The sequence below is a fragment of the Dendronephthya gigantea genome, unplaced genomic scaffold (genome assembly GCF_004324835.1).
Source record: "Dendronephthya gigantea isolate DGI-Jeju-01 unplaced genomic scaffold, DenGig_1.0 000074F, whole genome shotgun sequence".
NCBI classification, from domain to species: Eukaryota; Metazoa; Cnidaria; class Anthozoa; order Malacalcyonacea; family Nephtheidae; genus Dendronephthya; species Dendronephthya gigantea.
In genome coordinates, this window is record NW_021163084.1 from 708,963 (window position 1) to 722,757 (window position 13,795).

General features: G+C 35.5%; 2 protein-coding genes and 1 long non-coding RNA gene across 3 annotated transcripts in view; 1 reads left to right on the forward strand and 2 right to left on the reverse strand.

The window, feature by feature from the left end:
* The window catches only part of LOC114531751 (F-actin-monooxygenase MICAL2-like), a 40,332-nt gene that overhangs the window by 10,389 nt on the left and 16,148 nt on the right, over positions 1 to 13,795 (reverse strand). The window contains 1 exon segment of the mRNA XM_028553373.1: positions 13,443 to 13,539. Coding sequence (XP_028409174.1) covers positions 13,443 to 13,539 — 97 coding nt within the window.
* LOC114531753 lies at positions 4,806 to 7,125 on the reverse strand. The gene is made up of 3 exons (XR_003687879.1): positions 7,033 to 7,125; positions 6,581 to 6,658; positions 4,806 to 6,233 (listed from the first exon to the last, which is right to left on the reverse strand). It is a non-coding gene; the product is annotated as an uncharacterized LOC114531753 (long non-coding RNA).
* Positions 7,550 to 10,558, forward strand: LOC114531749. Its single transcript, XM_028553371.1, has 5 exons — positions 7,550 to 7,670; positions 8,319 to 8,440; positions 8,567 to 8,747; positions 8,889 to 8,992; positions 9,107 to 10,558. Exons 1-5 carry the CDS (start codon positions 7,607 to 7,609, stop codon positions 9,506 to 9,508), a joined length of 873 nt encoding a protein of 290 aa, XP_028409172.1. The 5' UTR covers positions 7,550 to 7,606; the 3' UTR covers positions 9,509 to 10,558.

Sequence of the window (13,795 nt, forward strand, 5' to 3'; positions counted from 1 at the left end):
ATTAGCCACTAAGTCTAAATAAGACTACAATCGAGCTAGATCACGACTGTAAATTCAACATTGAGGATTTTCAGTGTACGGTGGAGGGGGGTTGCCGACTGGGTCTACCATTACATGACCTTGTTGTGATGGCTGGTAACATTGTTGAGGGAGGTTATAACCTTGTTGTTGAGGAGAGGTATATATCTGTTGTGGTGGGGTATAACCTTGTTGAACTGGGTTGTTTTCGTGAGGATTCGTACCGTGCATTTGGGTACTCGATGTCGATGAATTCACCACGACAGTCGTCGGACCAGCGGGGGCACTGCTTAACCGGGTGAACGTAATGCCGCCATACCGTCGTCTTCGACGACAGTAACAAAACACTACCCAGAATACGGTTTTGAAAGCAAGGACGAAGATGACAACAATAATTACGATTACCATACCCATTCCATCATGACTATGTGAACATTCAGAACGACAAATATCGTCACCGCAACAAGTCTCATCGTTCCAGCACTGTGAATCGCTATCACAGGAAAACACTACCTTCGAACAGAAGACCAAGGAAATCAGGATAGAAAATCGCCACGATATCATCTTTAAATCGCTATACAAAGCCACTCTCGTTATTATGTCTTATTCTGAAGCTCTGATGAACAGTCAAAGAACTTCCCTCACGTTTTGGGCGAGAATATGGCCTCGACTGTAGAAATATTTAAAGCGTTTTGTAATAGCAGCAGCCTACGCAGTGCATACATTCATGCGAGTAGATCTCATCTAGATTACATGATGCACACTAAAACTAATTTACATTGCCAATGTTTTATGTTCCAGCCTTTATATATTCGCCTGTTACGTATTCTGTCATGAGACATTATTTGTAATCGTGGGCTCACGGTTAAAAATAAGGTTAAATGTGCTGATGGTCAGCGGTTATATGACATAAAAAAGCGTAAGATGAGATTGAATAAAGATCTGAGTTTAAGATATTGGGCAGTGTACAAGTAGAGAAAGGAAACCCAGGAAGTTTTTTACATGTAATTAGCTTTACAGGTTCGAGCAGGTAGGCGAAATAGGAAAGAGTAGGAAATGGTAATAAAAGAACGACTTGTTAAGACATCGTTAAATGTGAGTAGAACATTCCAATGGGCTGAAGACATAGAATAAAGAACTGAAGCTCTCTAAACATAACATTAGAAATACACCCACTCTATTGTAGCATCACGCCACACAAGTGTCAGTCAATGCATGGGACCCACTTTTCATTTGTATGGTGTATCAGTCGTGAACGAGTCTTTAACATGGTCCAGATATAACTTCCATTACCACAAACTCTATCTGGCTGATGTACTGCACTTGTGATTCGTTAACCTGACCGACTTATCGCATTTGATTGGTTTAAGCTCCTCTGTTGGTTTAGTTTCCATCGCAATTGATTGCTTTAAGTTTCTCCATCGTGGTATAGTAGAAGGAGTTGAACTCAAGTCTGAGATGCGTTATCTTAACGATGTAAAATAGTGTATATCTATATCTGGATCTTTCCTCCGGATGTGTTTTGACTTTTAAAATACATTTAAAAAAAAAAATCCAAAAACGTACTTCCCATGTAAGTTTACTTTCAAAGTAGGTGAGACGTACTTCCAAAGCAAGTGCCATTTTGGTCCAAATCCATAGAAAAGATAGTTGAATCGCCCCGCAGGCAAATCACGTTATGATCAACAACTCACATTGAATTAACTCATTCTTAAAGTGGAAGACAAGACCATATATAAAATAAGGGAGTTAACAAACGGTTGTTTATTTGTATTCTGAACTACGTACTATACACCTTAAATACGATGTGCTGTCTTAATATATAATGTCATTTAGGTTCACTGTATACTTCTTATATTCGAAACGTGAAATGACTAAAAAATTGGTTAGACTAATATTAGTCACTATTAAAGTCTAACTGGAGTACAATAGAGTTAGATCAGTGTAAATTCAAGATTGATGGTTGTCAATGTACGATGGAGGAGGATTGCTGACTGGGTTAACCATTACATGACTTTGTTGTGACGGCTTGTTACCTTGTTGAGGAGGGTTATTGCCTTGCTGTTGAGGAGAGGTATATATCTGTTGTGGTAGGGTATAACTTTGTTGAACTGCGTTATTTTCTTGAGGATTCGTAGCGTGCATTTGGGTACTCGATGAATTTACCACGACGGCCGTCGGGGCGTTGCCAAACCGAGTGAACGTAATGCCACCATATCGTCGTCTTCGACAGCAGTAACAAATCCCCACCCAGAATACGATTTTGAAAGCAATGGCGAAGATCACAACAATAATTACAATTACGGAACTCAGTCCTTCACTGCTATTCGAACGTGAATGTGTTGAACAATCAGAACGACAATTATTGTCACTGCAACAAGTTTCATAGCTCAAGCACTGTGAATCGCTATAACAGGAAAACACTACCTTCGAACAGAAGACCACGGCAATCGGGATCGAAAAACGCCACGATATCATCTTTATCAATCGCTATACAAAGCCCCTCTCGTTATTATGTTTTATGTCTTACTAGTCTGAAGCTCTGATTAACAGTCGAAGATAGAGCGAGAATATGCCTCAACTCTAGAAGTATTTAAAGCATTTTTAATAGCAGCCTACGCAGTGCATATATTCTCAAGTGCGTGGCCATTCATATTGCATGACGCACATTAAGACCCTGTTTACACTATACCGGATTCACATGGTCACGAAATCGTTTTAAGTTTTTTTACGGTATCTTTTTCCACAGAACTTTTTCACTCTGCAGGTAATGTTAAAGCAATGATGCTGTCATACTTGACTTCTGGGAGTAAAACTCGCTTTTAAACGGCTAATTTTGACGTCGTGACCATGCGAATGCGGTATAATATAAACGCTGAACCGGATTCGTATGGCCTGCAGGACATCAAAATTAGCCGTACCAAAGTGACAAGGAATATCGTAAAACTTATAAACTGATGTCGTGACTATGTGAATTCGGTATAGTGTAAGCGGGGTCTAAAACTAATTTGCATTGCCAATGTGTACGTGCATAAGTTCATGAGACATTATTTGTAATCGTGGACTAACGGTTACAAATTGAGCCACTCTCTTTCACATGTCTTATTTCTTACTGATGAAGAGTCAAAAGACAGAGCGGGGATATGGCCTCAAATCTAAAAGTATATGCGACGTTTTGTATATAACAGTATTATATGATAACAGCGACACTGTCTACGCGCGCAGAGTATTTAATAATTTAAGAAATCATATGACGTACATAATTTACGATGCCAAGTTTTCCGCCTTTAATATTCGCGTGTTACGTATATGGCCATGGGAAATTATTTGTAATCGTGGGCCCATCGGTTAGGAATAAGGTTAATATACGCTAATGATCAGCGAGATTGAATAAAGATCTTGATAGGTACTGAGTTTGAGATATTGGTACAAGTAGAGAAAAACCCAGGAAGTTTTTTACATGTAATTAGCTTTACAAGTTCGAGCAGGTAGGCGAAAAGGAAAGAGTAGGAAATGTTAATAAAAGGACGACTTGTTATAAGACATCGTTTAATTTGAATAGAACATTCCAATGGGCTGAAGACATAGAATAAAGAGCTGAAGCTCCTAAAACAAAACATTAGAAAAACACCCACTCTATTGTAGCATCACGACACACAAAGTCAACAGTAGTCAGAAGTGAACGAGTGCATGGTCCAGATATAGCTTCCATTACCACAAACTCTATTTCGCTGATGTACTGCACTCGTGATTGGTGAATCTGATCGACTCATCGCATTTGATTGGTTTAGGATCTTCTGTTGGTTTAGGTTCCATCGCATTTGATTGCATTATAGGTTTCTCCATCGTGGTATGAGAAGGAGTTGAACTGAAATCTGAGACTTGTTATTGTCAACGATATAGAAAGTGTAGATCTATCTGGATCTTTTTTGGAGTAAAAGAAAATCAGGATCGCTTAGCGAACATTTAAGTTTGCATCTCTTGGAGTATTTAAAACAGAAAACTCATGATTTTTTCTGTAGTGGACCATCTTAAGTGACTAATATTAGTCAAACCAATTTTTTAGTCATAATGTGTTGGTCCTCTGACCCAAATTTCGAATATTACAAGTATACAGTGAACCTAAGTGAGGCTAGATATTAAGACAACACATCGTATTTTAAAGTGTATAGTAGTTCAAAATATAAATAACAACCGTTTGTTAACTCCCTTATCTTACATATGAACTTGTCCTCCACTTTAAGTTAATCAACTATCCTTTCTATGGATTTTTTCTTTTTTATACAAAGATCACGAGAATTAAACAAAAAGTTTTATTAATTAGAGTTTTACCCCGAGTAAACAAAAGGGGTCGATTGGCTTATTCTATTGTTTCATCGTTCTATTGCATTGTTCTCTATAATTTATGAATATACACAGCAAAATTGGAAATTCTTGCAAGAAAAATATTCTTGCAAAATTCTTGTTTTAAGTAAAACAATACTTAATTTGAGCAATACTATTCTTAGCAACAATTTAAAATTCTTGAAACAAGTAAGAATATTTCTGCCTAGAATTATTTCTCTTAAAATAAGACAAATAAATTCGAGACAAGAATTATATTCTCGCTAGAAATGTAACATTCTTGAAACAAGAATCAAGTAAATTTGGGGAGAATATAAAATTCTTAAAATACGAATATAACAAGAATAATATTCTCGCAAGAATTGCAACATTCTTGAAACAAGAATCAAGTAAATTTGGGGAGAATATAAAGTTCTTAAAATAAGAATACGACAGGAATAATATCCTTGAAACAAGAACAATGTTGGAACAAATTTATTCTCATTCTTAAATCTAGTAAATTAGTTCTACCTATTACTTAATTTTTATTAGAAGTGGCTCGATACAGTTTATTAAAAGTCAGACACTTAACATTTAAAGACGTTCAAACGTTATTAGGATAGCATTAAGGCATTTTGAAGATTTTAACTGAAAATGTTTTTTTTAGTTTATTTATGAACTAAAAATCACACTATTAATTGTTAGTAACAGATCAAATCACCCATGCTTACATCAGCTTATCCTGGAATTTTCTTCAGCTAATACTGTTGGGGAAAGTCACCCATTTCTTTTCATGTTTTTTTTACCTGAATTTTGTTATAACTATATGGAGCCAGCTTGAAAGGCAATTCAATTAAATATTTTTGTATTTCACCCGGAATGTTTGAAATAAAAATATCCATTTCAAATCTAAATTGTACTGTACACTTTGGCATTAATTGTCATCGCTGAAAACGTATCGTTTTCATAATATATGAGCTCAGTGAATAGATTCATTTGAAATGGATATTTTTAATTTCAAACTTTCCGGATGAAATATTAAAATGTTTCAACCCTAAAATCACTCAATGCTATAGGTTGGCTAGAATAAGCCCTTCAATAAACAGTAAATAGTTATGACAAGGTGATTCAACATTAGTAGTAATATATAGGTGCGATTAAGTCCACTGCACATAAAGAAGAAAGCAGCTGATTGCCGCTTTTTATACAAACAATACATTATACCTGGTAACATTGTTCTGGATACATATGTTTGTTTCACTGTGTAACATACAAGTTGAAACAATGTGCCATTTGGTGAAATAGTGTTGAAACAATGTGCCACAATTTATGTTAATAGTCTTGACTGCCTGTTTCATGCAAGATACTATATACAATTTAAATTTTTCTAAAAACTCTTACCAGTCACAAATGAAGAGGATTTCGTCCTTCAATATGCTCCTCAATTATATCACAAAGGTCATATTTCACTGTAACATACTTGTTATTCTCTTTATCTTTCTTCCAATGAAAGACATTAAAGTCCACTAGACTGTCATAAGGATAAATTGCAGTAACATCCTCTGTACTCTCCGAAACGTGATAAGCTTGATGTTTTTCATCGAAAGATAACGTCTTAAGCAACTCTACATCAAAGTATGTAAAGTCCAGAATTGACCATATGCACACAATGACTCCAAAAACAGGCAATGCAGGGTCTCCAGCAACATCAATAGCAATAATACCAGACTTTGCAAACTTTGTTCCAAAAAGCTTGATCCAACTTACTTTGTAAACATCCACAATTTCAATTGAGGGTAGAAGGCCATGACATTTAAAACTTCCGCTTTCACAGAATCTACCACTTGCTTTACCAGTGTGCGTGTACTGTCCATTATTGATTCCATTGCAACCTGAACATATTGATTGTATTCATATTATATGTAGCATTTCAGGTACATAGTTTTTCTAAAACCACACAATTTGACTCTTTAAGGAGAGATTGTTTCATGCTATGTACTTTACACAGTTCAGCTTTAATTTTAAGCTTCAATTTTAATTTAACTTCAAATTTCACTCAAAATTATACCAAACAACAGGTGATTTCAGAGAAATAAAAAAACATTATCAGGTGGATAGCACTATCTAGTTTTCATTGGCCATTGATGTTTAGCAATTTACCATTTGTTTATGCAAATAGGGATGTGGGTTGGGTACACTATTCTGTACCAAGGTTTCATCAATAAATATTTATACACACCTGAGGTATTTTATTCCTTTCTTTCACCTTTAAGAGAAATGAGGCAGCACTCTTTGTAATATCAATATTGTCAACATTCTAAAACCACATAAATTATTTTACACTTAAATAACTAAACTACTTGGTTTGTGCACATAATATCACAGTTATGTTAATATCACAGTAATATTACAGTTATGTTTTGTGATACCATGTATTTAGATAATTCACTTGACAGCACAGATGAATACTGCTATCATTTTATTTATATCACCGCCTATATTCAACATGCCATCATTTAAGTAAACTGCCAGCATTTCATACATGCTAAATAGCAAATGTTTCATATATGGTAACTAGAGCACTTAAATATGGTTTTTTGAAAAGTCAAAGCACTTGTTATGATAGAGTATTGTAATCACAGTTTGTTCGTAATGACAACACTCTCCTTTGCGGCTGAACAATATAGGTACCTGGTTCTTATCTATATTCATTTCCAATTCCAATTCTTCATCACTACTGCTCTCATCTGAGGCTGAGTCGACTGAGAAGTGGTGATCAATATCGTCCATCATCTATTATCCTCATTGTTGTGGTTAAATTCAACGTTGGTATTATCCTCGATATTATCGTAGACTTCTTTATGAGATCTTGTAATGTGCTTGTATAACGAATTATATTTCGTAAATGTTGCTGGACAATTCTCGATGCCACACACTATTTGGGCTCATTTCCATGAACCTTATTATAATGATTAAGCAACGTTCGTAGTGAAATTGCTTGAAAACAATTGCACAATCTACACTCCCAACGCCTTTCATTTATAGGACGGTGTCTTTTCATTTTAAAAGCATATTCTGAACGGATAATTCCTCACTATAAAATTGTAAAATCACAGAGAACTTCAAAAATATAAAATTCTCCCTGCAAAGCATTTTGGGACTAGAGTTCGCTGGTCAGGCGGTGCGGCGGCGCACTTCTCATGTTACTAGCGCGCTCGACAAAGGTGAAGGTGTCCAACGTTTGTTATCGCAAGAAAATACGAAAATGTCGAAAGATTTACTCGAAAAAATCGCCGAGATTGATCAAGACGTCGCAGATAGTTTAATAGGTAAGTATATGTTCTTATTTTATGTCATAATAATTAAGAATTGTCGTCGCATACATATGTTTGAATTCGGGAACGCGATGCAAATTTAAATTTGCCGCGGTAACGAATATAAATTAATACCGTCAATCCTTCAGTTTTTTCACCTTACTTGCTTCGTACTATTACGAATTGACAGGTAAAGTATATTATCTGCGATCGAGTGTATAAACTAAGGTATTATAAATGAAAATGGAACAATGCTGAGACTTTTTGATTAAGCTATATTTTTTAATTTATAAAAGCACTTCATTTTTTAATATTCGGGGGTCCCCTGTCATGTTTGGAGGGGCGGGATTTTTTGAATATAAAAATAGAGAATAGTTTGGAACAATTATATATAGAATACCAGGCTAACCTGCCTCTACACAGTTAATGTCATATAGTCATATAGATACATGTACCTTGTGTTATGTTACTTAATCCATTATTGGACTTTAAAAGAACAAGAATAAACAATATTTTATACAGTTCTATATTCTAAAATGTACACTCTAACAGATCTTTAACATAATGCACTATTGGCCTGATATTTTTTAATTGTACCCATATGGAATACATCAATGCAGGTTTCATTCATATTATATTTTCTAACCTGTATATTATTTTCAGTGGTTGGCCTCACAAATGATGATCTTAAGGAACTGTGTTATGATGCATTAAAGGAAATTATTCCAGGCGATGGCATGAAATTGATTTTACTGCGGTCACGCATCTGGAAAGTAATATCTCAGGTATAAAATAATGTTTCTTAGTACAATCTTTTAAAATGATCAAGTATTTAGTTTCAAGTGAGAGTCGACAGAGAATATTATTTTAGACTAAACTATATAATTATTTAATATACTTTGCATTATTAGGAAACTGAGAAGGCAACACCAACTGATAACTCTAATCCAACAACAAAGGCTTTGGTTGAAAAGAGAAATATTGATATGGTAGTCTGTGTGGATGATCATGTTGACTTGTCAGGGGATGATACTTTATCATCATCATCATCATCATCAACAGATGATAAGGGCCTTACAGAAGCTGGAAAGGGTAAGTATAGAAATTTAAAAATCTGTCATTCTGCATTTCTTATATATGTAACATATCTGAAAAGTTGTGCCGTGTCTGCTGAATGCATTGTTCATTTCCTATTGCGCATAATGACAAAAATAAAAATGTTGATTGTTATAGTTGCCAAAGTTGTTCATCTTATGAAGAACGTGCACTTGTTGTTTGGAAGTGGAAAGCTGAATAAATCTGCCAAGAAGCTCATTGACCTTATTTATTTGATTAAGGTAATTGTTACTTTGATAAAGAAGTAAGATAACTAATTATTGTCATACTACACAGCCACTCAGCCAGTGCTTATGATGAAAATGTTTCATGCAAAATTGTGTTTTTCAATGTAGGATCATGAGGATCCAGAAGCAGTGTGCAGCCGGCGACAGGGTAAGAGTATGCCTTTGCTGTGTCTTGATAAAACATCAGCCTACCTGATATGCCAAGGTACGCTAATCTTTACTGTGGCATTGAAGAGTCTCATGAGAGCAGTCCTTGCATTAATTGGACTGTTTTATGTTATTGATGTGGATTATCCAAAATCCCATGAGCTAGGTCTCACGATGCTCCACAATTTATTTATAAACTTGGTCGCAAGCGACAGGCAACCCCACAGAGTACTTACTCCAATTATGGTATGTTTTAATTTGTTATTTAAAGACATGAACACCCCTGCAGACCTATATAACTCATTTGAGTCTGCAAAACAGGACTATCTAGAGTTCAAACAGAACTCATCTGATGATTTTTAAATGTTGATAATATAGAAATAGAGGGCTTAAGCTTCGCATTTGAAGACATCTAGGCTGAGTTGATTTTTACTTAAAATTTGGACGGCATTCCTTCGCATCCTATTTTCATTCCGGCCTCAAAGGAATCATTATACAATTCACTTCGAACAGATCACGATTCCCATCATTGCCTCATATTTCCCCCTGTCGTTTGCCATTTCTAACGGAATGCTTAAGCCCTCTGGCCTTTTTAGTTATGATTTGAATAGTACAATGTAGAATTGAGTGCCTGAGGCCGGTTGTACGACGAAGGCGGATAGCGCTATCCACCGGATAGTGTTTTTTTCATTCGCTCTAAAATTGCTCGTTGTTTGGCATAATCTAGATTAAAGCTTAGTAATCTTAAGTTAGGGGACCTCTTTTTGTCGGCTCCAAATATTTTATTTCATTGCCTTTTAGGCATGTTTAAAAGGGTTGAAAAAAACCACTATCCGGTGGATAGCTCTATCCGCCTTTCGTACAACTGCCCCCTGGACCCTATAGTTTAAATGAAACTTGCATGCATGTACTTTGGGTAATTTACTTTCTGGCCTTTCGTATTAGTGTAGTATTGTTTTTGTTTTCTGGGGCTTTTAGCATACCGAATGTATTAATAAATTTTAAATAGAACTACAATAACCTTGAATTAAAAAAGTGTTGTTTTCTGTATCAGCGCACCTGCCCCCAAGAAAACCGTTCTTAAATTGAGAATATAATCTTAACCTTTATACTTATTTTAAGAATATGTATTTCTCATTGTTCTTAATTTAGGAAATATGTTCTTGTAACAAGTAAAAATGTTCTTGCATTCTAGGGTTATTCTCGCAAGAACAAATGTTCTTGTATCAAGAAAATATTCTTGTATCAAGAACAAATATTCTTGCCAAGAATATTATTCTTGAAACAAGAATATTTTTCTATGCAAGAATAATATTCTTACTATACGGACAAGAATGTATTTGCTTGCTTTGAGCAAAATTTTGCTCAAAGCAAGCATTTTTTTTCTTGATTCAAGAATGACAAATTTTGCTGTGTATGCAAAACTTTTTTCGTCGCTTTTCTTGGCAAACTAAAATCCTCATTCCCCTTACTTCCCTGCACTTTCGTGCACGATAACTCAAAAAGTAATAAAGCTAACTTGATGTTAAAGTTTTCATGGTTGACTTTAAAGACAATTGGCTCGGGGGTGAACTAAAAGTTTTGTATTCTGTTCAGTCTAAGTAAAATAGGGACTGGTTAACGTTATTTTCAGATAGATCGCAGAAGTTTTATATTTATAGACTGCAAAACGTTTAATAATGGACAAGTTTTATTTATTCTAGTTCAGCTCCGACGCCACAATATTTAGAACTAAATAAAACCAATTCTGTCGTTCTAGAGTTAAAACCCAGTTTGTCAGTATCGTGTTTGCAAAAATCGCCTTTTTTCCACCATTGACACACCCAGTGTCTGGTCTGGGTAACTATAGTGATTGAAGATTTCTGCAACTCTTTCTTCACTCAGAGCAACTTGGCTTGCAATATGGCATGAACAGATTTTTATATTTTTCAAAATTAAAGAAAAATTTTTTTCTGTAGTGGACCACCTTAAAGTCTAACTGGAGTAGGATAGAACTAGATCAGGAGTGTAAATTCAAGATTGACGGTTGTCAATGTACGGTGGAGGAGGATTGCTGACTGGGTTAACCATTACATGACCTTGTTGTGACGGCTTGTAACCTTGTTGAGGGAGGTTATAACCTTGTTGTTGAGGAGAGGTATATATCTGTTGTGGTGGGGTATAACCTTGTTGAACAGGATTCGTAGCGTGCATTTGGGTGTTCGATGAATTCACTACGACAGTCGTCGGGGCATTGCCAAACCGAGTGAACGTAATGCCACCATACGATCGTCTTCGACGACAATAACAAATCGCCACCCAGAATACGATTTTGAAAACAACGACGAAGATGACGATGATAATTACGATTACGGAACTCAGTCCATCATTACTACGTGAAGATGAACAATCAGAACGACAATTATTGTCACTGCAACAAGTTTCATAGCTCAAGCACTCTGAATCGCTATAACAGGAAAACACTGCCTTCGAACAGAAGACCAAGGAAATCAGGATCGAAAAACGCCACGATATCATCTTTCAATCGCTATACACAAAGCCACTTTCGTTATTATGTCTGATGTCTTACCAGAAAACGCTAATGAACAGTCAAAGAACAGAGCGAGAATATGGCCTCAACTCAGAAGTGTATGCGACGTTTTATATATAGTAACAGCCTACGAGTATTCATTTAAGTGTGTAGATTTAATAATTTAACAAATCATATGACGTATATAATTTGCGATGCCAAGTTTTTAGGTTTCCGCCTTTAATACTCGCGTGCTACGTATTGGCATACGGTAATGCAAATATATTAATTTGTCAAGTTTTTAGATTTCCGCCAAGTCAAGCCATTTGTCAAGTTTTTAGACACCAAGTTTTTAGATTTCCTCCTTTAATATTCGCGTGGTACGTATTGGCATACGGCCATGGGAGATTATTTGCAATCGTGGGTTCATGATTAGGAATAAGGTTATATACATCGAGGTTCAGCGGTTATACATGACATCGAAAAGGTGCAAAATTGGCTTCAAACCAAGATTTGATGCGTGCTAAGTTTGATATATTGGCTAATGTACAAATATGTAGTCTTACACTTACGAACAGGTGGGCAAGTAGGAACTGAATTAATAAAAGGGTGTTTTTGTAAGACATCCCTTTACGTCAATGGAACATTCCGATGAGCTGATGGCATAGAGAAAAAGATTGCTTTAAAATATTCAATGAAAAGCCCGCTTTCTCTATTTGGGTGTGACGTCGGAACAAGTCTTTCACATGCCCCAGATATAACTCTCACCACATCCGACCGCTACAATTCGCTGACCTTCTGGCGTGCTGCGCTTGCGATTGGTTAGTCGGACCGAATCGCATTTAATTGATTTAGAGTGAATTGACCCGGAAAGCCCCGGATCTATCTGGGTCTTTTTACCGGATGTGTGCTCACTCTTCAAAGACTTTTCAAAGATTTTTCAGATAAAATTAATAAAGGTGGTTCAAAGTACGGTTATTTGTACGGTTATATAACAAGTTAATTTTTAACAATATTTTGAAATCGATCTACCTAACCTTTTAATCAAGAACTTTCTTTAAAATGAATTTGTGGAATTTTAAGTACCTCTCATAGACCAACACCTAAAAGACTTTCAAGGATCGCACACTTCGACAGCGGCAATCGCACCCCCGGATGTCTGTCCAGAGAATTAAAATCCAAATTTCCTTCAAAACTTCTTTTTCAGAAATTTCAACAGTTAAAAAACTATTTTACATATATTCATTAGAAACTTTCGTATTTTGAGATACCCCCGAACACAAAACAACGCTTAGCGGTATTTTGTTTTAATTGATCTGATCCGCAAAATATTTGGCATTCATAAAGATCACAATTGGTAGCCATGATACCATTTGAAATCTTCAGCCCGTATTTAGTTAGAATAGTCACAATTGTGAAATTTGAGAATAGTCACAATTGTGAAATTTGAGAATAGTCACAATTGTGAAATTTGAGAATAGTCACAATTGTAAAATTTGAGAATAGTCACAATTGTGAAATTTGAGAATAGTCACAATTGTGAAATTTGAGTATAGTCACAATTGTGAAATCCAAGATGGTAGAATATATGCAAGATGGTAGAAACTCTATTTGCTAGCAGAAGTTCGCAAATATCTCAAAGCGTAAAGAATGAAAATATGTATTCTGTAACTGTGTTCCACATGAGAAAAATTTTAGCGATGCACAGGATAATCATTTTCTATTCAACTGGATATTGCATCCGATGTTATTACTGCGATCTCTTTTCAAGAAAAAGTAAAAACTTACCTTATAACCAGCTCTGATTCATATCGGACTAAAGTATTCTTCCTGTTGACCAAATCAAACCATTCCAAGACTAGTTTACGTTCGTCCGTTTCGTTACCTTACGAGAATACAAAATGTATCTTATGTTAAGATAATGGTAATGATGGTAGTAGTACGTTTGGTGAGAATAGCGGTGGTGATGATGGTTGTTGTGTTTACTATAGTGATATGACTACAGTGAAAATAGTATTAAAAAGTAGTGACAGTCATGCACATGGTAACAATGTAGTCTGCGCACATGCATAGTCTATTACATCAGTGGCATAGTATGATTGCCGAACGTAATGTGAACATGGACTAATATTAACAGTTGT

Bases quoted from the DNA above. Each gene is read 5' to 3' on its own strand.
- LOC114531749 (XM_028553371.1), top strand. From the start codon at position 7,607: ATGTCGAAAGATTTACTCGAAAAAATCGCCGAGATTGATCAAGACGTC. The intron at 8,441-8,566 runs GTATAAAATAAT...TTGCATTATTAG, and splicing joins TCTGGAAAGTAATATCTCAG to GAAACTGAGAAGGCAACACC. The intron at 8,748-8,888 runs GTAAGTATAGAA...TGATTGTTATAG, and splicing joins CCTTACAGAAGCTGGAAAGG to TTGCCAAAGTTGTTCATCTT.